This window comes from Geospiza fortis, unplaced genomic scaffold, assembly GCF_000277835.1.
Source record: "Geospiza fortis unplaced genomic scaffold, GeoFor_1.0 scaffold118, whole genome shotgun sequence".
NCBI lineage: Eukaryota > Metazoa > Chordata > Aves > Passeriformes > Thraupidae > Geospiza > Geospiza fortis.
The window spans coordinates 2,172,839-2,199,409 of NW_005054380.1; the positions used below are offsets into that span (position 1 = coordinate 2,172,839).

At 46.8% G+C, this 26,571-nt stretch overlaps 1 protein-coding gene across 1 annotated transcript; it reads right to left on the reverse strand.

Annotated features, from left to right (window-relative positions):
* Positions 1 to 433: 433 nt before the first annotated feature.
* On the reverse strand, positions 434 to 26,324 carry BOK (BCL2 family apoptosis regulator BOK). The gene is made up of 5 exons (XM_005425060.2): positions 26,108 to 26,324; positions 24,902 to 25,247; positions 18,258 to 18,386; positions 7,243 to 7,406; positions 434 to 1,545 (listed from the first exon to the last, which is right to left on the reverse strand). Exons 2-5 carry the CDS (start codon positions 25,122 to 25,124, stop codon positions 1,420 to 1,422), a joined length of 642 nt encoding a protein of 213 aa, XP_005425117.1. The 5' UTR covers positions 25,125 to 25,247; positions 26,108 to 26,324; the 3' UTR covers positions 434 to 1,419.
* Between the last annotated feature and the right edge of the window lie 247 nt (positions 26,325 to 26,571).

The following is a 26,571-nucleotide window of genomic DNA, read 5'->3' on the forward strand; positions in this document are numbered from 1 at the left end:
ACCCAAAACAAAGGGTTTGCTTTATTCTCATAACTCCTGGGTGAAGAGTAAAGCCCCTCTAAATGTTTGGGAGGGAAATCAGGGAAAAAAACAGCAAACCTCCCTATAGTGCCACATATTCTTAATCCACTTTTTTTTTTTCCTGTGGCTGGTGCCACAATTTTGGGAGCAGGGAGTCTCCAGAAGGCTTTGGCAGAGAAGAGACTGCTGACATCAGGAGAGCCCTGCATCTCTTGGTGGAAACAGCATGTTTCTGACATGGCAACAACATGGGTTAAATTCCAGACAAGTCATAGCTTTAACATGTTAACATGCTCTACCAGGGGAAACGCTGCAGTATTTTTAGCATGGCCAGAGTGTTTGTCTCTGCACTGTTCTGGCCTTTTTTGGAATTGTTAACTCTGCTCTGGAAACAAATACAATAGCCTTTGCAGTAGTGAAATACCACTTATTTTCTTTTATTGTTTGCCACAGAGAAGACTGCTGAGTTGTACTTGAAAGAGATTAAAGGAGAAACATACACCAGCTACTTTCAGCACAGCTCACTGCTTTTACAATGCCAGCCAGTTCACTTGCTGCTTCCCTATTTCTGCCCATACCCCCAGCCTTTCCCACTTCCATGCTTAGCTCTGACAGAATCTCAGTGGAGAATTAATTTTTCTTCATGATGTAACATTTTTCTTCATGATTCCATCCTGAGTTGCTGCTTGAAGGCATTGCCCCTTGCTCTCCTGTTTGACTGGGGTGAGTGCAGTAAGAGGGGTCAGTAAAACACACATTGCTCTGTCATCCTGCCCCTCACACCAACCTCCAAAACATGGCAGGGACAAGCATCTGTTGACAGATTACTTGGTTTTATCTCATTAAAAACCCACCACGCTGTGCTGGGGCAGAGCCCACCAAGTGAATCAGGGATAAAGGAGGAGATGGAGTTTAAGCACAAATGAAACAACAAGAATCAACACAAGGCAAGTCTGAGGACTGAAAGGGAAACCACATGGACTGAAGGAGGGACTCTCTCTCCCCTTCTCCTGTTTTCTTATCCCATTTCAAACAATATTCCCTTGCTCCTCCCCTCTGCCTGGGGCTGGCAGAAGCATGCAACACAGCCACGGGGAGCAGCCACCTGACAGCCCCAGCCACACCTGGGCCACACATGCACGATACCCAGGGAAACAAAATTCTTGGGAGGATTAATGGTGAGAGAGGCTCCTGTGGCTGCAAATAGGAGACTGTGGTTGATCATCTGCTCCCACTTGATGGGAGAGGAGAACAAGGCTTTTTAATTGTCCCAGTTCTTCTCTTCCTCCTCTTCAGGGATTGCCATTACCAGCCTGGAATTACTTCTCCAGTTATTTCTCGCTGCTTCTGGAGTGGGAGAGAAGATGGGGCAAGGGGGTTGTGCTTGGAATCTCAGACTCATCTCTCAGGCAGCAGGACGAAGAAGATGGCCTTGAGGAAGTGCCCAAAACTGCAAAGAGCAGCCACGAGCCAGTGGGAGCGAAGGCTGGGGTCAGTGTTCACCACACACTTTGTGATGTCTGCCTAAAGAGGAGGGAAGAGAGATGGTCAGAGACACCCTGAGACTCCACCTGGCATCTGCACCCTAAGGAGCAGCTCAGTGTCACAGCATAAAAGACTAAAGCTTGAATCACTTATGTTGTTGAGTCTAGTACATGCTATACAGTAGTTAATAAACACTTGTCATATGCTATATAGGCCCAAAAATATTTTGGCAAAACCCTGTGGAGGTATTAGAACATTCCCAGCATAACTTTCATAGGTTATTGTTCACCTGCTTCAACACCTCCTATGAGAGGTGGATTGAATCTGTGACTATCTCCAGGCAAAAAGATTGAGCTACTGCACCAAAATCTCTTGTGCTGATTCCTGAGAACTTGCATTGACTTTCCTCAGCCTTTACAGCTTCTTTGTTTGACATTTAGTGCCAGGTCAGCCCCTTCTGCAGGCTGTGCCAGCCCCCCACCCCTACTGCAGCACCAGGTGCTGCTCTGACACTTCCACACACTGAAAGTTATCGAATCAGGCTCAAGAGCCCTGCAAAATACACTTTCCTAATTCCCCACCAGCAAGGCAAAGCATCCCCCTCTTCAGCCACCCCTGGGGAAAGAAATGCTACAGGAAGATTATCCAGCACTTCCCATTTTGGATAGCTGAATACAACTTTCTTTCCCTGTTCAAAAGGTCCTCAGCAGTATCAGCATTCCCATCCTTTTCTGTAAAGCCAGATGCTTCCCAGAGGTTGTCCTGGTTAATATCAGCTCCAGTTGCTTGTACATTTTCTCTTGCCTTAATGCTTTCTTTGGAAGGCATTCAAGCAAGCCACCCCCCAGTTTAAATCTAAAGCAATGCAAGCTTTGTAGCTTTGTTTGTGGAAATGCATTTGCCAGCAGAGATGCCCCCCAGATGTGTGGGCCAGATTTAAAGATCACTTGGGCAGCCAGTTTCAAGTATTAACGAGAAGCTGGCCTGCAATGATTAAAAATATTAAAAAAAAAAACCCAACAAACAACCTCATCAAATTGATAGAAATAGGCTCTCAGTTGGCATGGGAAGCAGAAAATGGAAAATATCGAGAAGGTGAAGTGAACAGGACAGAGGTAGAGAGAAAGATGCATTTTCTGGTGCAGGAATCAAAATTAAAATCTTTACCTGTGATACAACTGAGTTCTGGGTAAACTCCAGCCCAGCACAACGAGATGTGGACTGAGGCTGTGCAACAGGGGTGCCCTGTTAGCACATCAGCCCCGTGTGGTTTGCAGAAACAGCTTTTGGGAACAATAATCACATCACAAGGATGGCAAAGCTCACAGACCCAAAAGTTTTTTCCTTACAAGCTTAGCTCAGCAATCTTCCAAATTTACCTTCTGACATAAATCTCTCATTGACCAAGCACAGATGAGTGAGACTCTCAAACCTGAGGTGTTCCTCCCCAAAACAGGCCATGAGATATTATAATAACCTTCTCTATTCCTTCTGCCTGTGCTCAATACATGCATCAGCCTTGCCTGACCAACCTTGGTCATCATCAGAAGAAAGGAAAAAGGGGCTGAAGGGACAAATCCCAGAGTTTGGTTAGTGGGTACAGCCACACTAACCAGCCCCATCATCATCTACAGACCAAAGCTGTGCTGCCAGCAGCCTCCCACACATTCCAGCAGCTCCTTGCTCACCAGGTCTGGAAGGCTGGCACACTGCAGCTCACCCCACTGCTGATCTCCTGGGAGCACCAGCAGGAGCTGAGCTCATGAGTAAGTGACAAGCAGAGGCTGCAGAAGGGAGGAATACAGAGCATGCAGTGATGGGAAGGAACAGGATGGCAGGAGAGAGCTGAGTCAGCACCAAGGAAAGGAAATCCTGCTGAAAAACACGAGCAAACAGAGCAAGCAGAGCCCAGGCAGTCAGCAGAGGATGCTGCAGTGAGGTACCAGTGGTCACAGGTATTGATCTGTATTGTGGAGGAAAGCAAGGTGGGTCTCCCTGAACACTCCCAGCACACTCACCCTATTTGTATTTGAAAATGGTCTGAGCTGAACCTGTCAGATTCCAGCAGCCTGCACGGGGTCAGGTTTAAAACACTTGTGTCAAACTGTCCCTTTGGCTGAGGGAAGTCATGCCATGCAGGACTTGTCTGAACACACATTTTAGGGGACCTGACCCTTAAGAAACACAAGCTCTAATGGGCTTTAGTGCCTCCTGTGAGCCAGGACAACCAACCCAACCCCCTGGGCTGATTGCAGCTATGAGGGGTTAAGTGCCAGGTGAGGAAATGAACTCCTCGAAGCCCTGCTCTGCTCTCCCAAAGGCAATGACCTCACTGCTCTAACCAAGAGGAGCTGCACTCAGAAGCACTTACAAATTTCTATGGGGCTTGCTCAGATAAGCAAAATTGCTCAGCTGTTTAACAATTGCCTCAGCTGTTGTTATCCAAATCAAGCCTACCTGATAAGGCAGCGCAATTGAAAACTTCAAAGCCACTTAGGGCTTTTTGCCTGGCCAGGCACTGATAAACTGTTGCAAAGGCAGTTTGATATTCTGTGTTAATTGTTCAAACAAATTCAAGTCACCTACACTGCTTTGTAGCAAATGCTGCTAAAAAAAATTTAAATATTTCTATTCCACTGCAAAGCCACTACTGAGTCTGCAAACTCTTCCTAGGAGGAGATGATGCCTCAAAGGTTCTTTCCTGCTCTTCCTGTGAGGTTTGCATTGGGTTCTGCAGTCTCCACCCTATGGAAGCAGCATGGGAACCTGCTGCTGAATGGAGAACTCCGAATGCCTTTCCAAAGTCTCCTTGGTGTCTTTCCTGGACCAGCTCAGGGATGGGGGTTACTCTTGGCAGCCTCAGCCCAGGCTGATGAGTAAGAGATGGGGAACAAGGATGGCAAGCCAGGACAAACCCACACAGCTGGGCCTGGCAGTGGGTGAGAGGGCTCCACCAAAGAGCTGCTTGGTCTGGCCTGTGAGTGAACAAGGCTGGGAATTCCTTGCTGCAGTGCCTACATCACGAGGAAGAACATTCAGGGAGGCACAGCCCGAGATGGGATTCGCAGCCTTTCCCCTCATTTCTAGAGGGAAAGTATTTCCTTTTCACAGCCCAGAGCTGCAGATCAGGGTGCTGGAAATGGCTGTATCAGGACAGCTCAGCAGCCTCCACAGTCCTGTGCTTGATGAGGGGCAGTGATGTTGGCTTTCCTTCCTTGGGGCCAGATCCCAGGAACAATCAGCATGGATTCAGCAACCCCAACAGGAATGTGCTGTCCATCTCAAGGGGGATGGCTGGAAAAAGAGCCAGTGGTGGACTTATCTCCTGAGCTGCACAGAACCAGTGCTTGTAGCCACAGCTCTCTTCACAGAGAGCAGACAGGCACAACTTCCCAAGGGTATTTCCTGGGAATGGCAGCAAGGAACCTCAGAGAGAGAGGAAACAATTCTTATCTCTATTCTCTGCTCCTGTTGGTCTTGCACACGTAAAATGTGTTAAGAAGGTTGTTTACCTGAAGGGATTTAGTAATTAGATTCTAGTAATAGTTGTTTATTTTCATTAACTAATTAGGTCAAAACTGTGTCCTAACTGCCTCGAGACAGTCACGAGTTTTTCTTCAGTATCTTTTTAGTATCTCTTTAGTATCTCTTCAGTATAGTATCTCTTTAATATAATATAGTATTAATGTAATATAGTATAGTTTTAATAAAACAATTATTGAACCTTCTGAATTAATAGAATCAGATACCAATTGTGCCCTAGGTCCTCAGACCCTACATAAATAAGTGCTGCTCTGGAGATGGGTTTTGCAGCTTGTTTGCTATGCAACAAATTTTTCCAAAAATATCCTTTTGGAACGATCCAAACATTCTGTTTTGAACTAATGAAGCAATACATGAATTAAAACAAGATGCTAGCTTATCAGAGCATGCAAGTTTTACCAAAACAAAATAAAAATAGCTGGAAACTAGAAAGATGTTCCTACACAACATTTCTGTTTTAATGAAACTAAATCTTAGGGGAAAAAAAAGTTTCAGAGAATACATTTCAAGCAGGTATGCAGTTAAAGAAAGCCTGAAATGATACTGAGGCAGGGACTGGCACTCACAGGCAGGAACAGTGTCACTTGATTCCAGGATATCCTCTTCACCTGCCTCAGCACAATTAATTCTTGGAACACAAAATGAAACAGACCAGGGCATTCAAATCAAAGGTTACTTTTAGCCCAACCAAACAGCTCCCTGAGACAGCTGGCCTCAAGGTGACACAGTTTTAGAGAGGGCAGGGATGATTTAAGGTAGGATTGGTATTTAGTAAGTGCAAGGGATCCCAAATCAGAACAATGATACTGTCCTAGTTCTTCCTCACTCTCCTGAAGAAATCAGGGAACTGAACCAGCTACTGGCACAGCTGGGAAGTCTCAGCACAAAGGAGCAATACTCAGTTTGGAAAAAGACACCCCACTCCCTCCAGATCTGTATGGGTGAGGAGCCTGACCATTTCCTGACAGCTGAGGAATAAATTTCACCTCTTGGAAAAGAGGGAATTTGCATGCCTTGGGAACAAGATGTCCTATGAACTGAGTGGTGCCACAGGGCAGTATTTTGCCCCAAGCAGCATCTGCCCAGCAGCACACTGGAGGATCCAAGGACTGTGTGTGTCCCTGCCTGGTACATGCAGACACCACCCAGCTGCCAGCTACTCACACAGCCAGCCAGGCTCTCCAGTCAGCTGGGGAGGTCACTGGGAAAGTATCTAGTTATGCCACAGCACCAAAATAAAGTTCTTACTATGAACCATCCTCCACAGGAACCAGTGCTCACATTAAGTACAGAGAGACCAAAGAAATCCAGTGCTTAGAGGTGAAATGAGAATTAACCTGGCAGGCCTCATTTTTTGCCAGTTTCTAGAAAACAGCTGGCCAAGAGTATCACAGAATCAAAGAATGGTTTGAGTTGGAAGAGAGACCTCAAAGATCATGCAGTTCTACCCCCTGCCATAGGCAGGAACACCTTCCTCTAAAATCAGCCTGCTCCAAGCCCATCCAGCTTGGCCTGAACACTTCTAGGGATGGGGAAACCACAGGTTCCCTGGGCAATCTGTGCCTCACAGGAATGACCCTACAGTGTCCCACTATGGCTGGCTGTCAGCTCTGGAGAAGATCAGGAACACAACAGGTGCTGGTGGGTCAGGACTGAAGTAAGAATAATAAGAATAATAAGAAGGAGAAGGATAAGAAGGATAAGAAGAAGGATGAGAAGAAGGAGAAGGAGGAGGAGGAGGAGAAGGAGAAGCAGAAAAAGAAGCAGAAGAAGGTGAAGAAGGTGAGGGTGAAGAAGGTGGAGGAGGAGGAGAAGAAGAAAGAAGAGGGAAGAAGAGGGAAGAAGAGGGAAGAAGAGGGAAGAAGAAAGAAGAAGAAAGAAGAAGAAAGAAGAAGAAAGAAGAAGAAAGAAGAAGAAAGAAGAAGAAAGAAGAAGAAAGAAGAAGAAAGAAGAAGAAAGAAGAACTACTCATGTTTTTGAGGATGGGACCATGAGGCAGTATCAGAGTTATGTTAAGTCTAGCACAGGTGTAAGGTGTAAGGACAGAGGTGGTCACAGCACTGTAAAAGAGAATCTCCCACAGCTTTTTTCTGCATAAAGCTGCAGAGAGCATGCTCTCACTTTCACTAACTAGGATATTTTCTGGTCTGAACACACAGAAACAAGTCCAATGAGACATGCAGCACCTCTTACCCAGCCTCCTCTCCTCTTCAGCCATGTCACCAAGGTCTTGCGGACGAACTCGCCCAGGCAGTCCACGATGGTGTGAACCATGGCCGGCTGCGCGTGCCGCACGCAGTCCACGGCCAGCCCCGCTGCCACGGCGTACAGGGACACCACCTTGCCCCACGTGATGCCTGGCAGAAGGGAAAAGGACATTCACATTTGTAAGAACCGAAATGAGGGATGTGGGACTCCAGGCAGCTCTTCAAAATGCAGTTTATTGTATACAAAATGCAGTTTATTGAATACAAAATGCAGTTTATTGTATCCAAGACATTACAGCAGTCCAGGGTTGTGGGTGACAGATCCTGTGCCTACAGCTGTCAGCTCCAGCTGCAGGCAGGCCTGGAGACCCTTTGGTTTTGGTTACAAATGCATTCTAGACTTTTCTTTGCTGAGCATCTTCATACAGTAGACCCAATCTGTACCTGAACTATTATCTATAGCCTGTCATAACTACTCTAATTACTATGTTCATGTTACTATTCTCCAATCACTCAAAGTTAGTACATTACAGTTTAAGCTAGAAGATGTTTTTCAGTTTTCTTGCAGTGGAAAATTCTGAGACCTTTTTTCTACTTGCCACATTGGCAGGCTTGTTTGCCTGTGCTGTCTTCTTGCTTGGCAAAAACATCTTCTTGTTTGGGGTGGGTTTATCCTTTGCTTAGAGCCATAAAAACCCCTTCTAACTAACACACCCTTTGCCTCCTTGGTTATCCAGTGAGACTGGCTCAGCAATTCTTTTCTTTTATATCAAAACTTGCTTCCATCTCTATTCCTTCATCAGATTCTACATTTTAAAATCTTTCTGCTAAGCATCCATATCTGTGAGACTTTCTTGTCAAACTTTCATCCTCCCCATCACATATTTAAACACACACACACTCAGTTCAGTCCTGAATAACCAAAGGAATGACTCTGCTTCATTTCATGTGCCCGTGCTGCCTGTGTGCAGCCACAGCTCTGTGTGCTCTCCACATGGGGAGAAAGAAATGGTAGGGAACCAGAATTAGGAAAAACTCTCCACATGGAGAAGCAGAACGAAATAATCTGAGCTTGGTATGGTTTGATTGCCTCTCAGCAATGGCTGCACAGCTTTGGAAAAAAAGCAGCCCAAAGGCACCATCAGGATAAGGGAGATGTGCACCACTATGTTTTGTTTTGCCACTGGCTCTCAGCCATGCATGTGCTGCATAGGAGGTGACAGAATTCAAATTGTTTGAACAACCTGGGGGTTTTGTCTTCAATATAAAGCTTAATCACCCTTAGACAAAGCATTCCTGTTTTTTTCTATGTGACACTCAAAGCATACAAGATCATCATCTTCAGTTCTACAATGGCACAAAAGCAACAAGGGGAGGCAAAGATACAGGGCCAAGAATAGAGGAGTCACAGAATCCTGAGCTGGGTGGGTCCACAAGGATCATTGAGACCAGCTCCTGGCCTGCAAAGGACACCCCAACAATCCCACCCTGTGCCTGACAGCATTGTCCAAATGCTTCTGGAGCTCTGGCAGCCCTGGGGCTGTGACATTCCCTGGTGTGCCTGTTCAGTGCCCTCTGGGGAAGAATCTTTTCCTAATGTCCAATCTAACCCCCATGGCACAGCTTCATGCCATTCCTTGGGTCCTGTCACTGCTCAGCAGAGAGCAGAGTGCCTACCCCTCCACTTGCACTCAGGAGGGCTGGTGTCCTCTTCAAGGTAAGCACCAGGCCTCAGTCTCCACCTGAAAAACCTGAAGGTAGCTGCAAGGATTTGGCCACTGCCTACTTAACATTGCCTGTGCTCCCCTGTCAATGCAGGGCATCCCCAAAACAGGGAGTAATGTGCTCTGACTCCATTGGTGCAGAAGGCTGAATAAATTGCATTATATTATATTATATTATATTATATTAATTTTACTATATTATATTACATTACATTATTATATTGAGATACTATATTAAAAAGATGATAAAGAAAAACCCGTGACTGTCCCCAACAATCACTACACAGCTTTGACCCAATTGGCCAATCAATCCAAACAACCATCACCAGAGTCCAATTAACAAATCTCTCTGGGTGAACAATCTCCATAACACATTCCACATGTGCCAAACAACAGGAGCAGCAAGTAGAGATAAGAATTTTCTCTTCTCTGAGCTTCTCACTGCCTTCCCCAGGAAAAAATCCAGGGAGAGAGAATTGTGTCTCTCTCTGTCCAGAGAATGTGAGTACCACACTACCCCAGTGAGGAGAGTGCAGGGGTGGAGAGTCAGTCAGCTATCTAATCTCCCAGGAGACAGCCTTCCTGCCAGGCTGCCCTGCCCGCAGCAAGTGCTGCACAGAAGCTGTGCCAGCAGCTGGGACCTTCCTGGTGGTGTCAGGGATGAGTGTGGCAGCTCAGCTCGAGGTACCAGCCAACCTCCAGGCTGGCCTGAGCATAAATCCTTCATGCTCAGACATTGCAGTCATAAATCCTTGGTGCTCAAACCCTGCAGTCAGCTGCCCCTCATCAGGCTTTCCTCAGGACCAGTGACCTGGAAACACAACCCTTTCACTCCCATGCACACAATTTACTTTATTATCTGTAATAGCCATCTTTATCAAGCATACTGGGAAGTATTTTACAGTGTTGGGTCTCTATGGAATCTGTCCAAAGTCTCTCCCAACCATAGTCAGAAGCCTGGTGATGTTCTAATGTTTAAAAACCACACAGAACTGTTCTTGCAGGGTTGTAGCAAGGTGAGAGCATGGAAGATGTGTGCAGTGATTATATCTATGGATCAGGAAGGGTTAAACACACCATTAGAAAACTGGATGTGCTCAGCAAGCAAAAATACAATTTAAATGGGGTAAAGATTCTCCCTCTTTCCTTCCTTGCACTCTCAGATCCCGAGGTAGCCTGGACCAGCTCTGGGATGGAGCTCCAGCCTCCTCACAGCAGCTCTCATTGCAGCAGAATACCATGCCCTATATTTCTTTAGAAAACCTGCAGGTTTCAGAGCATTTCCACAATTCTTGCACTTGGTGCTTCAAAAGGGACATTCACACTAACACTTTTAGGAATTGCTTGCTTTTCTTTTCCTTAAAAAAAAAAAAGAGCTAAACTTTAGAGGAACTCTTCAAATGTCAGCCACAGGAATACCTTGTTACATTGAAGAAAATCCATTCAGCATTACAAAAAACCCCATTTTTATGACTAATGTCAGATAAAAATCTACAGATGAACCTTTTGTCAGGCTTTTAAACCCTCTGTGATACTCTTTCTCCAGAACTACCCCTGAGATCAGGGGAAGTTATTAATGTAGCTAAAGTGACTGTTCTTCTTTTGGCTTTACTTGCTGAGCAGACCCTGCAGTGTCCCTGACACCAGCGCTGTCACTCAGGAAGTTCACTCCCTGTTTGGCATTCACACTATTTATCTGCCTTTCTCACATTGTGTGTCACCATGACAGCCAGCAGAACGAGCCAGGAAGAGGCTATGAAACCACACAAGAGTAGACAGAGGGGTTCTCCCTGCAAGGAAGAGGCTGTCCAAGTGCAGGTCAATGCAGCTCTACCCAGTGAAAGAGGCTTTCAGGGGTTACACTCCTTGCTGATGATATATTCAGGACCAGAGCCTCAGCTGGCTTATATTCAGCTTTAGTATAAGTCACTTTTACAGTTCTCCATCCCTGCAGAAATGTGGTTCCCTGCATCCTGAGTTACATAACAAAAGTTACCCAAAATTCCAGGGAAGAGTTCACTGGCTTACTCCCAAGCTTTTGCTGACAGCACTCCTCAAATATCTGAAGCAAGTCCATTAGCTCTGAGATATTTACGTGGCAGTAACAAAGACTGACAGGACTGAAGTCACTCTGGTACAGAAAAACAGCTCCAGTCTTGATTAATGCTGCTTTGAGCCCAAAATAGAAGAAAAGTGTATCTACAACCTGTGAAAGACAGAGGCCCATGGCTTCCCCAGCACAAAGCAGTTTGCTCTAAGGCACATCATCCAGAGAGGATGGAGAGAAACCCTTCAGCCCCAGTTTCCCTGCCAAGATTGTTCCTGCTGCAGGATTTGCACAAGGGAAGTGCTTCCCTGACACATGGAGAGACCCCTCTCCCTTTCACAGCAGACAGGGAACAGGTTCTTGGTTAATAATGGTGATGGATGTGGAGGGCTCAGGGGTCACATCCTCCTTCCAGAGCACCCCCAAAGGGGTCAAACCAATCCTTCAGGTTGCCTTTCCTGTTAGAGTCAGCCCATGGGGGCAGGAGAGGAGGAAATCCCTTCCTGATTTCCACTGGTCTGAATCCCCTTGCCACTGCTGGAGGCAGAAGATGGAGACAGCAGGCTGGGCTTCTCACTCACAACAGCAGGGCACAGCTTATGCTCCTCTTCTCCTATTGTAGGAAGCAAGGGAAGAGCAGGCTCCTCCAACACCTGGGCCTGCCCAAGAGGGCTCCAGCACCCACCCAGCCCAGGCAGGAGGGGCAGCAGCCCCAGCAGTTCCCCTCTGCACTCTCCCAGGACACCAGCTCCATGAACTTTTCTCTCTCTGGAAAATACGGGTTTAAAGGTTTTCTATGTTCAATGGGCTAAGTCTGTGCAATGGTAAGTGATGTTATGTTGCATTTACTCCTCTTGGCAGGGGCAGAGGAGCACAGTTACTGAGAGGGCAGTGCCTCTGTCCCCTGTGATGCCCAGGCCAGGCTCAAAGTGACACCAGTGTGATACATCTCAGCATAAGCTGGAACTGCATCTCCCCAGTGCACATGAGAAGTGAAAACACATTGGCTTGCTCCAAATTCCTCAGAAGGGCTGGCTGTCATCCACACTGGGTGAAACAGGCACTCATCACCAAGCAAGACAATCCATTCACAGCTTCCCACTGCGTGGATTAACATGCACAGGAGCTAACAACAACAGGGAATGGAAAGCTGGTCCAAAAAGGAGCCAGAGAGAGAGAAAGCTCTGCTCACAGACATGGAACAAAAGGATATGGAAAAAGTGAAGGACTGCTTAGAAGGCATTATTAAAAAATAAGAAATACAAGTTGCACTGTCTAGGCCAGCCATGGAGCTGAAGGTATGTAAACACTGCTGAGCCCAGGGTAAAATGAATTAGCAGGAGAGGAATGCTCTTGAAAGTGCTCCTGCTCCTATGAGCTTGTCTGCCCCGTGGGAGAGATGAAGAAGCCATGAGACACCAGGGCACCACACAACCTGAGGTTATTCAAATAAACTCAGCATCAAAGTCCTGCTCACAAATCCGCCCTTAAAGAAACACCAGCCACTGCTGCACTCCAGCAGCTGGGAGAATACAGCCAGACACAACAAGCTTTGGGGGAGAGAAAAGCTGAGAGGGGTGTGCACGAGGCAGGAAGCTCAAGCCATAAGGCCCAAGTGATGAGGGAGCAGCAGGATGCATTTCCAACAGCATTTCAGAGAAATGGTCTGGGTTGGAAGGGAACTCAAAGCTCATCTCATTCCAATCCCCTGTCATGGGCAGTGTTACACCCCAGGCACTTAATTCCAGGGTTAAAACCAAGGTTCTTTTGCTCTGCATAGATTCAAAGGAGAAAATCCCAACCAGATATTCTCAAGAGGCAAAAAAAACATGAAAGTTTGCTGGCAAACTACAGAAAATTAAGGAACACTGGCAAAAGAGTAAATGCAACATAACATCACCTACCATTGCATAGACTTAGCCCACTGAACAGAGAAAACCTTTAAACCCATTCAATGCCATGTTCCACGAGAAAAGAGAAGAAAGGGAGAAAAACAGAAAGACAGGAAAGATATAGAAAAACAGACATATAGCTACTAACTCCAGTTCCAGTGATGTAAAACTCCAAAATGAAGGCAGGGTCTGTCACCATGATATTTCCTGAAAAATCCCTTTGCCAGGATTTCTTCTCCTGGGAAGCTGAGAAGCCTCAGAGAGAAATGAAAACAATCATTTTCTGATTGCTTCTCCTGTGTTTGGCTGCTTTGGAATGTGGTCTGGAGACTGTTTACCAACAGGTGCATGTTTGATTGGTTTCATGTGAATTGTTTTTACTTAATGTCCAATCACCATCAGCTGTGTCAGACTCTGAGGAGTCAGTCACGAGCTTTCACTATCATTCTTGTCAAACCTTCTGTCTGTATATAATATAATATAATATATGACATAACATAACATATCAGCCTTTTGAGAACAAAGAGTCAGGTTCTCATTTCTTACCTTGTCCTGGGGACCTCACAAACACCACAGGGTCCAAGGACAATGTGCTTGCCTTGTGGTCAGGCTTCTTAAAGCCTTGGCCCATCCTGGCCTTTCCTCCCAGGTGGGATTTGCAGTTTCTTGGCCACACTGGGTGCTGTCTTCAGTGTGCCACGGCTGACAGACACTGCAGTGCTGGGGGTGCGGGGCCAGGGCACCACCCCACCACAGCAAGGTCTGATCCATCCCTACCATGCATTCCAAGCATCCTAAGATGTCTCCAATCAGATTCCATTTTCCAGTCTCTGACAGACAGGGACACCTTCCACTGTCCCAGGTTGCTCCATCCAGCCTGACCTTGAACACTTCCAGGGAGGGCCCCACCTTCCTGGGGAAAAATTTCTTCCTTATATCTAATCTACACCTACTACCTGTTAGTTTGAAGCCATTCCCCCTCGTCACTCCAGGCCCTTGGGAATATTCTCTCTCCAACCTCCTTGTTGGCTCCTTCGGGGGCTTGGAGGCCACGCTGAGGTCACCAGGAGCTTCTCTTCTCCAGGTTGAACAATCCCAGCTCTCCCAGCAGAGCTGCTCCATCCCTCTGCTCACCCTGGTGCCTCCTCTGGGCTCTCTGCAGCAGCTCCAGGTCCTTCCTGGGCTGGGCCCCAGGGCTGGGGCAGCTCTGAGTGGGCACAGGGGCAGAATCTCCCCTGCCCTGCTGCCCAGCTCACAGGTGGTTTTGGGTCCCAGTACACAGGGCTGGGGCATGTCCAGCTCTCCCCCACCAGCACCCCCAAGTCCTTCTGCCAGGGCTGTTCTTGATCTGCTCACCCCCAGCCTGGACTGGTCCCAGGGCTTGTCCCAGTGCGGATGCAGCATTAGCACTTGGCCCTGCATAACCTCCTGAGATTCCCATGGCTCCCATGGGTCACTTCTCCAGGTCCCTCTGGATGTCACCCCATCCTTCAAGTGTGTCAACAGCAGCAGTCAGCTTGGTGTCACCTACATCCTTGCTCCTGCAGGGAAAGTGCTTTCTCCTCAGAAAGCATTTACCCTACATTCCTTTACACAGGGCTCACTTCAGCCCAGGCACTCTTGAAGAAAAGCCAAACCCAGTGAAAACCAGGCTGAAAGCTTTTAAAAAGCCCTCATGCCTACCAGCTCTCACCAACAGGGCAGAACTGCTTCCTTTAGGAAAGGAAAATGCCTCTCCCTTTTCTACTTCTGTTTTTCCACCAAGTGACCTCTTCCTTCTGGCATTTGTTTTAAAATGTAAGGAAAAAAATCTCAGCTTAGCCAGGCCCCAAACCAAAGCTTGTAGAAGTCAGGGGAATGTCTCCTGCTACCTGCAGAGCAGCTTTGGACCACACATGAGAACAAGTGGTAACATCACAGAGGTGATGGGGCTGCAGATCCTTCACCACCAAGAGCAGATCAGGGCTCTGCAGTGCTTTGTCTCCATACAGGTGGGCTCACCTCACCCTGAATTAACTAATGAGATGTTTGGAAACGGGGGAACAAAACACAGCTTGAGCCTAAAGTCTCTTCTCCCAGATGACAAGCCATGGGACAAGAGGAGATGGCCCCAGAGGATGTTTAGATTTGGTATTAGTGAGAACTTCTTCACTGAGAGAAGAGACATTGAACCAGGCTGCACCGGGGATGTTCAGATTGGGAATTAGTGAAAATTTCTTCACTGAGAGATGAGACATTGAACCAGGCTGCACCGGGGATGTTCAGATTGGGAATTAGTGAAAATTTCCTCACTGAGAGATGAGACATTGAACCAGGCTGCATCAGCTGATGTTCAGATTGGGAATTAGTGAAAATTTCTTCACTGAGAGAAGAGGCATTGAACCAGGCTGCCTCAGGGCAGGTCTGGGCTCAGTCAGGGCTTGCAGACAGTGTGGACAGGAAATGAGCACAGACAGAGCTACAGTGTGAAGACTCAAAACCAGACCAGAATGTGGAAGATAGACACGTAAAAGATTAAGGAGAAATCCTCTCCAGAAAAAAATAAGGGTCAAAATCCCCTGCTTCCTTGCTGCAAAGGCATTTTAAGTGACTAGTGGGGCTCCCCAAGCTGTCTAAGCACTGGAGTGTCAGACTGTAGCTGTTTTCTTAATAAACTTGGTAATTGGCATGAAAACTCACTCTGAACTTGAGTGTCTGGTTTCCTTTGCTCAATAAGAGCCTCTTTCCTCTGAAGTATGAAAAAAAAATAAAAGGAATGAATGTCTGGCTGCTACAGCCAACTCCAATTTGCTGGATTTATTGTTAAATGCTGAGTTTTGAGAGTGCAGTGGGATCCAGGAATGTTAAAAAACAGCAGGCTCCTACCCCTCAGCCACTCAGCAACCTTCTACCTAGGAGAAATTACAATAACAAGCTGATAAAAGCAATTAAACGCACAACTCCCAGCAGAGATGAGAAAGAATTAAGAACATACATGGAGAGCTCTGGGAAGGTTTGAATCAGCACACTAAAAGCCATTTCTGCAGCAGGGAGGCTCCAGAGGAGGGGCAGCACTGCCAACAGAGTCCAAAGTCTCCAGCGTTGTCAGCCCCAGAGGGCTGAGTCCAGATTCTATTCTTAATACCCTGAAAGGTTTAGAACTATGAGATATGATTCCTGCTTTAATTTGAAACTACCCACACATTTGGCTCCTGAGCTGAGAAGCTGAAGAACACAAAAAAAAATTGCAGCTCTCCATGGATTTGTCAATACACACCGAGAGCAGAATTCCCAGGAGGCAGCAGGCTTTCTCCCCAGCATCCTGGGCATGCAGCATCACAGCACACACAGTCTGCTCCCCCTGCAGCACTCCTGGCCCTCTGCCTTAGCTCTCTGTGCCACTCCAGCTCTGGAGGTGGCCCAGCCCCAATGCTGCAGTCACCAGAGATCACCTGCCATGCAAATTGCACCTGAGCCTGCCAACCTGACTGTTGTTTTTCTGTCAGCCTTGGCACCAGCCAAGCTCAGCACTAAGGGACAGGACAGGGCACCTGCACTCTGTACACAGCCACAGTGACACATTCCTGCCATACTTTCCCAGCTTTTGCTCTCTGAGCTCCCAGGCCCTCCCAAGCTGCAGCCCAGGCACGCTCTGGAAGGCTGGTGAGGGCTGCAGAACCAGGCACACAGTCCAATTCCTCCATTTCCAGTGACACAGCATCCATTTCCCTAACCCAGGGAGTAAAATATGCCCTGCTCAAACTGCCAGCAGCCCTGCTTGGGCAGTCCCTCTCTCAGATCTATTTTGCCATCTGTTATGATTCTGGGGAGGATCTCTGCTCCCCACCACAGGGCTTCAGACCTTCTGCATGCCAGGGCTTCTCCAGAGTGTCAGTGGTTCCAGATAAAGTAGTTATTAACAAAGTTGTTTGTGAGGATTAAAAGGATTTGAGTGAGGTAGCCTATTTGAAAGTACATCTGAAACCTGGATTTCTAACCTGTAGCAACTACTGCCAAAGTGACAGCATCCTGTGACACCTCCATGCTATTGTCACTGGTTTCAGTGGTTTCATGATGCTAGCAAGTTGCTTTCTTCGTTTTTTTTTTCCTTTTTTTGGTTTTGTTTCCAATCTTTAACATCTACCATCCCTTCCACAGACAACACAACAAGACATTGCAGAAAACCTACAACCATGTCAGAACCTGCCTGACATAAATCCCTCTAAAAGGCTTCTCTTCCCTCAGTTCCCACAGGCTGCTTTTCCAGTTGTGAGCAGGGATTGTTTCCAGGAAAAGCTGAATGCAGCACAGGGCTTATTTTTGCTTTTGACCATCATCTCTGGAACCAGCCTAACAGCAGCAGCAGAATACTCACATCTAAGCAGAGAGAAAGCTCAAAGCACCTGCTCATCTGGAACAGCCTTAAGGACCAAGACTTCCCCAGCATGGGAAAGGAAAAGGTCTCATTGCAACTCTGGGTGTTGCTGTGGGAAAGGAAGCCAGGAGGAGAGGAGCTCTCTTGTGATGAGCTGATTCTGGCTCCCAGCATCAGCAGCCTGGGCTGGAACAAGGGAGACTCCCATGCAATGAATCTCCTGCAGCTGCCAAAGGTGAGCAAAGAAGCTTGGAATGAGTGACCTCCTTCTGCAATGAGGTAACAACCACCTCCTAATGAGGAAGGGCAGGAGGTGCCTTCTAGAATGAGACAGAACCTACTGGGAGGATATTACAACCCAAGACATTTCCCTGCCAGAAGACAGCAGAGAGGAGCTCTCATTAAATCATTAAAGCAGGGCACAGTGCCAAACTGCCCACAGCCCTTTGAGAAAGCAAGCCCCACCTTGCAGGCTGTGCCTTCTCCAAGAGAGGTGCTGGATAATACCCTTTTCTTCACTCAGAGATGGGGCAACTGAGAGGTGCTTTAGAAACTTTTATTCCATTTTCAGTCTCATGAGAAGGGTGAGACAGATGTTATAATTCATGCTATCACAATCAGAAGCCAACTATTTCCTAATTACAGTACATTATAAGTGTTTCTTGGCTTATCAGCTTTTTTCCATGTCACGCTGTAGATGCCTTAAAACCAATAATCTAAAACCACCCCTTGTGGGTCTCACTAGAATGAATCTTTCATAATTCTATTTAGTCTTATTTGTAAGGCTATTTTAAGAATTTTTTAAGCTCTGTTTCTCTCTCAACAATATCTCCCCTCTTCCACACCATTTCTAAACCAACATTTAAAAGACAATTCCTTGTCTCAAATTCAGACACAAACACATACTATGTGAGAACTCTCTACAAACCCATTTCCCACAGGAGGTGGCTCCATCCTGCTGCTGTGTGTGTGGGGGCACCATACCTGCAGTGAAGATCTGCGTGGCCACGGCCAGGAAGGCGTCGGACACCACAGACTCGGAGTGCAGGGAGATGTTCAGCTGCCGCGCCACGTTCCGGTACACGTTGGGACGGATGTACTCCAGCTCGTCCCCTGCCAAAAAACAGCCAGGGTCAGCTGGACACAGCACCAAGCCCTGCTCCCACCTTGGAGGAATCCAGGGATGCCATCAGGTGAATGTGCTCCAGCTCATCCCCTGCCAAAAAACAGCACCAAGCCCTGCTCCCACCAAGGAGGAGTCACAGCTGGGCTCACTCCAGGGATGCCATCAGGCAAAGAGTCTGAAGCCCTGTGGAAACCCAGGGCACCAGGAATATTTCTCTGTCTGCTCTGGGGTGCCCTGACCCCCCGGGCAGCACTGACTGTGACCCTCATTCATGGAGAAAGTTTCCCAGACTTCAAGATAGACTGGAACCCACAAAAGTGTGAAATAGATTATAGAGAGCAGTGCAGGTGTATCACTTGGTGAGAAATTGAGGTTTGGGGATTTTTAGTGTGTTGGGGATGGAAGCAAGATGGAGGGCACAGGATGTTGTCTTGGGTTTCTTCTTCCTTCTTCTTCATGGGTTTGGGTGGCATTTTGTAATTGGGCAGAAAAGTCTGCACTGTGGGCTCTGTGGGATCAGTTATTGGGTTAAAAGGGAAAATAATCCAGGTGTCAGCTCTTAATTGGATAGTTTAGTCTTAAAAGACCTTGTAACAAAAGATTGTGGGCCATTTTGTGCCTTCTAATGAAAAGCTGCCCAACTCACAGTAGTGAGACTGTTTTACTGATAAGAAATAATAAACACCTGAGTCTGAACATGAATTACTGTCTCAAGTGCCTTCAATCCACACCCAGAGAAACCCACAGCTGGGACTCCCACAAAGCCCAGCTCCACCTGAGTTGAGGCAGGCAGCAGAGTGCTTAGGGTTGTTGAGATGCAATTGCCTCCCATCTGTGTGGTAATCACAGATCCTCTGAAGAGAGAGAGACACAGCTCTCTCCCAGGGTTTTCCTGGGAAGCTGTGAGAAAGCTCAGAGAAAAGAATGAGGAACAATTCTTATCTCCACTTGCTGCACCTGTTGTTGTGCACACGTGGAATGTGCTATGGAGATTTGTTTACCAAGGGGTGATTTCTTAATTGGACTCTGGTGATGGTGTTTTGGATTCACTGACCAATTGGATCCACGTTTGTCTGGCAAGGGTGATGGGTTTTTCTGAATAGTATAGTATTGTGAAAAATGTGTGAATGTGTTTTATTTTATTAAATTATTATTTTATTGTGAGTGTATTTTATGATTGGCTTTTCACAAATATTAAAATGAATATTATATGTGTTATGTTAGAAAGTTATGCTGTGTTAATTTTCTTAGGTAGTGTGTTAAATATAATTTTAGGTTATAACATAATGTTAAAATAGGAACTATGCTATGGAAGATACTTTTTTTAAAAGAGAGAAATGAGGTACTCCACTGAGATAGCAGCCACAGGACACCTCAATCTTTCAGAGAAAAAGAATTTATTGCTTTCTTATAAAAAGAAATGAACTTTTTCCTGCCTTGCTCATCCCTGAAGACATTGTCAGGACTAAGAGGAAGAAGCTGACACTGACCAGACAGAATCCTGTGTTTGAATGGAATTTATGCATCATGTATGAGATGTATGAATATGCAACAAGCTATTGCTTTTAAGGGTTAATCCTCTGTTAACGTGGGTCCTTTTTCAGGCTTACTTTGCCAAAGAAGAGGTACCTGGACAGTCCATAACTCTGTATTTCTATTGTCTCATAGTGTCCTAAATCCAAATTTTCCAAATTTTTATTACTCTAATTATATGACTATTTTTATAACCATTTCATTACTATTAAACTTTTAAATATTTTTAAACAAGTGATTGGCGTTTTTCACAGTATCATATAATAAAGTACAATACAGCAATTGATCAGCCTTCTGCAGTCATGGAGTCAATGCCAATTACTCCCCAGCAGGGACTGCTGCTCCCATACATCTGCACCTGGGACTCCTAAAGGGAGCAGGGGCAGGCAGGGGCCCTGTACCAGTGGTGTGGCTGCAGTAATCCCTGATATAAATTCTGTTCCCATGCTGGCTCCCTGCCTTTCCTCCAGCACAGGAGACAGGCCTCAGATAAGCAAAGCCATGTCATTTTATTTCAGAAGTGAGAAGGAGGCATGAATGTGGTGTTGTGAGGTCCCCAGGATGAGGTGAGAGCTGAGAATTTGACTTGATGTTCTCAGAAGGCTATATTATATTATATTATATTATATTATATTATATTATATTATATTATATTATATTATATTAATGCTATACTAAAACTGTACTAAAGAAAGAGAAAGGATGCATCAGAAGGCTAAACAAGAATGATAATGAAAGCTCGTGACTGACTCCTCAGAGTCCAACACAGCTGATGGCCATTGGTCATTAATTAAAAACAATTCACATGTTTGGATAACCAATCTCCAGACCACATTCCAGAGCAGCAAACCATGGAGAGGCTGAGGCTTCTCCTCTTCCCAGGGGAAGAAATCCTAGGGAAAGGATATTTCAGAAAATATCATGGTGACACACGTACATCCATGGAAGCTTTTGAGAGCTACGCCCTTCCTCAGCACCCCATCAGGCTTGTACAAAAATGCCTCAAGTGCAAGAGAGTGACTCAAGAATGCTGAAGGCTGATGAAAGCCAAGGATCCACCCAGAGCTGCACAACATTAATTAAACAAAGAGACTGCCAGCTATTTTATGCGCATACAGGCACTTGAGAGTCAATCTGAAGTTCTTTCTCTCCTCCAAATGGTTAAAGAGATGTTCATCTGCGTGGCTGACTGCTCAGCAGCAAGGTATGTGACACACACAGGCATGTTTTCACCTCCAGAGTGCTTTCTGCCCAGCTGGGAAACGGCAGGAGGTGTCAGGCCAGCTTGAAGACCAAAACAAAAACCACCAAGGCCAAGCAGAGAACCTCCTCCTAAAGGACTGAGCTATGGAGCTTGGGAAACAACAGTAAAGCTTTTCCTTTTGTAGCAACACAAATCGTTTTTGGAGCAGTAGGATTAATAAAGCCCAGTTTCCAGGGGATTTCTCTCTCTGTAGAGGTTCATGGATATTTAATGAAGGTTGCACAGCTGCTGTAGGAGCATGACACAACACAAACACCCCATGGGACCAAGCCCCTTTGTGCAGAGAGAGCCCTTTTTGGCTTAGATTTAGGACACACTGTGCTCTTCTCTTGCACAAGGGTGCTCTGGGAAGAGGAAGAGGTATCCCAACAGCTTTATATCCCACTGCAAGATCCAGGTGACTTGGCCCAGCCAGGGGACAACTGATCTTCCTCAAAACTTCATTTGTAAGAGAGATAAAAAAGAAGATCTCACTGCAATCAGGACCTTTTCATAGAGCCATTAGCTACTGATCCTTAATTCATTTATCTGGCATTCGGCACAAAGGCAAACCCCAGTTCTGCAGAATTCCACAGCTGAGCTCTCCCAGCCCTTTCTGAGTAAGGGATTGTCCCTGTTTGACAGAAGGAGGAAACCTGCCAACACATGGTCAGCCCTGATAAGAGGAAACCTTACTTGGACTACTCAACAGCTGTTTTCTCCTCCCAGGCAGCACACAGGCTTCCTGGTAAATGCCAGGAAATGGGGATAGCCCTGCTGAGCTGAGAGGGAGGCCCAGGAGCCTGGGATCAGCACTTGGTACCCTGCCACTGCTCCAACTTCCAACAAACAGCTCCTGGAGGCCCCAGATGAGATCAGGGCTTGTTTGGAGGCACACATGCCCTGTTCTGCACCAAGGCACATGGCAGGCAGGAGCATCCAGGGAAGGAAAGCACAGGAAAGCATCCCCAAGCTTGGAGAGCCTCCCTGTCCCAGCAGCACCGGGACCTCCACATTGGTGCTGGTCTCCAGTGCCCTTGTTCTGATTTGCAACATTTAGAGCAATCTGGGGGCCTCTCCTCCTTTCTCCAGTGATTATGGAGGAATTTGCAGGGCAGCAGTGGCAGTTTCCATGTGCAGAAGCTCGTGGGAGTGGTCAAAGGGCACCTCCCCAGGCCTTGGCCAGAGGAAATACAAGTTCAGATAAACCAGCTGAAGCCCAAGTCCAGCAGTAGCAGTGCCCTAGAAGATGCCAGATGTATTGTGGCAATTGAGTCACTCACTCTGGAGGAAACCCTGCAAGTCCAGTTAAACACCCAGCTGAGAAAGGCTGCTCTGAGTGCTGAGGGAACTGGTACCCAGCTGGAGACCTGTGCTCACAGAATCAGCTTGCTGCTGGGCTTTCTTAGACTGCTTTGTGACTTTGAGCTGTTGGAGGTCCTCAGAAAAAGGCAACTTTGCAGAAACCCTGTGCTGAGCAGTGCTCCAAGAGACTGAGGAAACTCAGGCAAGGGAGCTGTTTAGGGAAGATCACCAAAACCAAAAGCAGAAAAGAAAAACCTCTTTATTGCAGTGTCAAAGGGCACCTCCCCAGGCCTTGGCCAGAGGAAATACCAGTTCAGATAAACCAGGCCTATGGCAGACACAGCACCTTGGTCTGGGGTGCCTCATTTGCCTAGACCATTAGGCTTTACCATGCCTGACTCATTAATTGCACTAATTAGCTGCTAAGCCTCACTGAGCTGATGGAGTCTCCCTCCCTGTGACCTCCAACGGCATTGCCTGTGCCCAGCACTTCTGCTGGCCCACCAGAGCCTCTGTGTGCAAGTGGGCTAGGAAACACCCCAACTCCCCATCTCCACAGGCTTCTCTGGCAAAGGGGGAAAGAAAGGGATGGGCCACGTGACAAGTGGAGTTTCCAAAAGGAACAGGATGGAAACTGTTCTTCATCTTAATGAGGAGCACTGCTCACCTTTCTGGTTGCATGGGTACCACATGGTGCTCTCCAAACAGATTTGCTCAAAAAAGGCACCAAGTTCCTGGGACTATCAGCCAAATCTTTCCATCTGGACAATTCAGGAGACGCCTTCAGATCCAGAGAGCCACCTGCCTGCCCTTCAACATGTTCCTGGCCACCCACAGAATTTTGGGTTGAAAGCACATAAATCTCAGCCCCCAATGCAGGCGGAGAAGAAAGGAAGTACAAATAGACAGTGAGATTGACAGAACAAGAAAATTCCCCCCAAAACCAAACAACCACTGGAAATAAAAGCAGAAGTAAAATCAGCATAGAAGAGAAAAAGTGAAAAAGAATGAATTAAAAAAAAAAAAGTCAATTAAAACAAACACAGCTATGCCTTAAAAAGAAACTTAGGATAATATCAAACTGGTAGAAAGGGGAGAAAGTGGGAACACCAGCTCTGGTCCTGACTTCACCAGACCTGTTTGAACTCTGATGCAATTAAATCAGATGCAAATGCTGGCGGTAGTTTCCAGCCAGATGTGAGCTAATATAGCAGCCTGCAGGCAAAGAGGGATGTTGGAAGCAGCTTCCAAGAATAAAGGTGTTGTGTTCCCAAATGTCAAACAGGATTTTGAGCCAACTTGAGCACACAGGATGCCACACAACCCCAAAAAAAAAAAAAGGCCAGGCAACTTTTAACATTTAAAAGGTGCTCCTGGTACAAGCTCTAAAGCTTATCTTCATGTCACCAGGCATGACCTTCAAAGTGCTCTCCCTGAAGCCTCATCGTTGCTGTGCTGTGAAGGTGGCACCAAATGGCAGTGGGTGCCAGACAACATCAGCCAACTCCTTCTTGCTCCAGCAAAAAGCAAGAAAACTCAGGTCTTGCTGAATGACTAAGGTAGACAAAGGAAAACTAAACACAGTCATTAAAAAGCAGCTTTTATAAAACCTCCAACAACACATTTTCTGAGCATCTACCCCCAAATTAAAGCTGGGTGAGCTACTGGCTGAAGCCCAAGTCCAGCAGTAGCAGTGCCCTAGAAGATGCCAGATGTATTGTGGCAATTGAGTCACTCTGGAGGAAACCCTGCAAGTCCAGTTAAACACCCAGCTGAGAAAGGCTGCTCTGAGTGCTGAGGGAACTGGTACCCAGCTGGAGACCTGTGCTCACAGAATCAGCTTGCTGCTGGGCTTTCTTAGACTGCTTTGTGACTTTGAGCTGTTGGAGGTCCTCAGAAAAAGGCAACTTTGCAGAAACCCTGTGCTGAGCAGTGCTCCAAGAGACTGAGGAAACTCAGGCAAGGGAGCTGTTTAGGGAAGATCACCAAAACCAAAAGCAGAAAAGAAAAACCTCTTTATTGCAGTGTCAAAGGGCACCTCCCCAGGCCTTGGCCAGAGGAAATACCAGTTCAGATAAACCAGGCCTATGGCAGACACAGCACCTTGGTCTGGGGTGCCTCATTTGCCTAGACCATTAGGCTTTACCATGCCTGACTCATTAATTGCACTAATTAGCTGCTAAGCCTCACTGAGCTGATGGAGTCTCCCTCCCTGTGACCTCCAACAGCATTGCCTGTGCCCAGCACTTCTGCTGGCCCACCAGAGCCTCTGTGTGCAAGTGGGCTAGGAAACACCCCAACTCCCCATCTCCACAGGCTTCTCTGCACACTGTCATGAAGGAAAAAACAAAAGCCTCTTCCAGAACCTCAGTCTGGTGCAAATCCCTCCATCCAAGCTGAGTTCCCCCTGCCAGGACTCACCAAGGCGTAGCAGTATGGTGGAGACCTCGGCCAGCTTCCCCCCAGGCACCGGGGCGTTGTACTCGGGTTTGCTCCAGCTGACACCTGCCTGGATCAGCCTGGAGTTTATGTAGTCTCTGCAGAGAGCCTTGGCTTGGGACACAAGCTCTTTGTCAGTGGGAGACCTGTCAAAAACCTCCATCACCTCTGCAGCAAAGACTGAGGAACGACGCAGCACCTCCATCCTGGACTGCTGAGCCCCAGCTCTGACTGCAAGGCTGAGCCACAGGAGAATCTGCAGGAGTTGTCCTCAAGGTCTGTCAGAGATCCCTGCAGCTCCTCTCCACAGGCCACTTTTTCGTTTTAGCTGGTAAATAAAAGCATGTGTGAGTCCTCTAGCATTGCAAAGATGTAAATCAGGAGCTCAAGAACACAGTCAGTAGCATCAGGTTTGCAAAACATTTGTCTGGGTCCATCTTACAGACAGGGGGAAAAGTCTTGCATCTCTCAGCCACTGACTATCCCTGGCAGGATGGTCCACAGTTTGGAACTCTCAGGGTGTTTCCTTTTTTCCCATTCAGATTTGGCAGTTCTAGAATTACCCATCAGAGAGACTAGACAGTCAGAGCATGGAAACACTTCATAGAATGTGCTGACAATCTCAGCTTGTTTCAGTTAAACTGGAAAAAAAAAAAAAAAGAAAAAAAAAAAGCACCCCAAATACCAGTTACAGTAACCTCAACCAGATGTCAACAGACATTCCAGCTCAGTAGGTCATGGATCTTTCTGAAGAAATGGCACTGTTGCAAGAACAAGGCTGTGGGAGCATTGGAAATGCCTTGATGGAGACACTTTTCTGAGACATATTATCAGTTTAGGTTTTGGTTGTGCCATGCTTTTCCCCCAAAACAATGTGCACACTACTACTTGAAAACATCTAGCAATAGCAGAGAAAGCAAAACAGAAATGTACATTTTTGAAAAGGCTTAAGCTGTGAATGCCTAAAGAGAAACATCAAAATTTCTTCAGAGGCACCTGAATTCATCTGCTGATCTGAGTTTTTAACCCAGTGCTGCTTCTGAAGCCAGAGTCAGACCACTCTTTATTCAGAGGTTAATAAATCTATTTTTCAGTCTGCATTTCAGTTTCAGACACCTACTTACAATGACAATTTTCAAACAAAACACAGCCAGTTATCCCAATTTGCCCAAGGAAAAATATATTTACCTCTCATGTTGCACTTTTTCCCCCTCAGTGATTTCTTTCTGGGTTTGCTTTCATGTTTCTTTAGAAGACCTGCATCACTGGACACCTGGTTTAGGATTCACAGGTGACTGTCACCCTTCTCTGGAGAGCAGCAGCCTCCTCTGCTGTGCTTTCCACGGGGCTCTGTCAGCAGCACCTCCCGGCTGAGCTCCACCGGGATCCTTGGGCTTGTTCTCCTGCTTTTAAGGGACCCAGGCGCCGAGGAAAGCTTCTGGCTTTAGCCTTGTAAGGAAGATGAAATAAGCGGGAGGTGGGGTTGCTGTACCCAGAGGGAGACGCTCTCTCCTCCCCTCTGGTCTCTCTTAAGGAGGCTCTCTGCTGTTCTGCGCCGGGCTTGGCTCTAGGCTCAGGGTGAGGCTGCGAGCATCACTTCTGATCAAACAGAAGGTGATGAATGCACTGCTGGAAAAGGAATAATTCCTGCT

Bases quoted from the DNA above. Each gene is read 5' to 3' on its own strand.
- BOK (XM_005425060.2), bottom strand. From the start codon at position 25,124: ATGGAGGTGCTGCGTCGTTCCTCAGTCTTTGCTGCAGAGGTGATGGAG. The intron at 18,387-24,901 runs GTGAGTCCTGGC...GTTTTTTGGCAG, and splicing joins CACCATACTGCTACGCCTTG to GGGACGAGCTGGAGTACATC. The intron at 1,546-7,242 runs GTAAGAGGTGCT...CCTCCTCTTTAG, and splicing joins TGAAGAGGAGAGGAGGCTGG to GCAGACATCACAAAGTGTGT.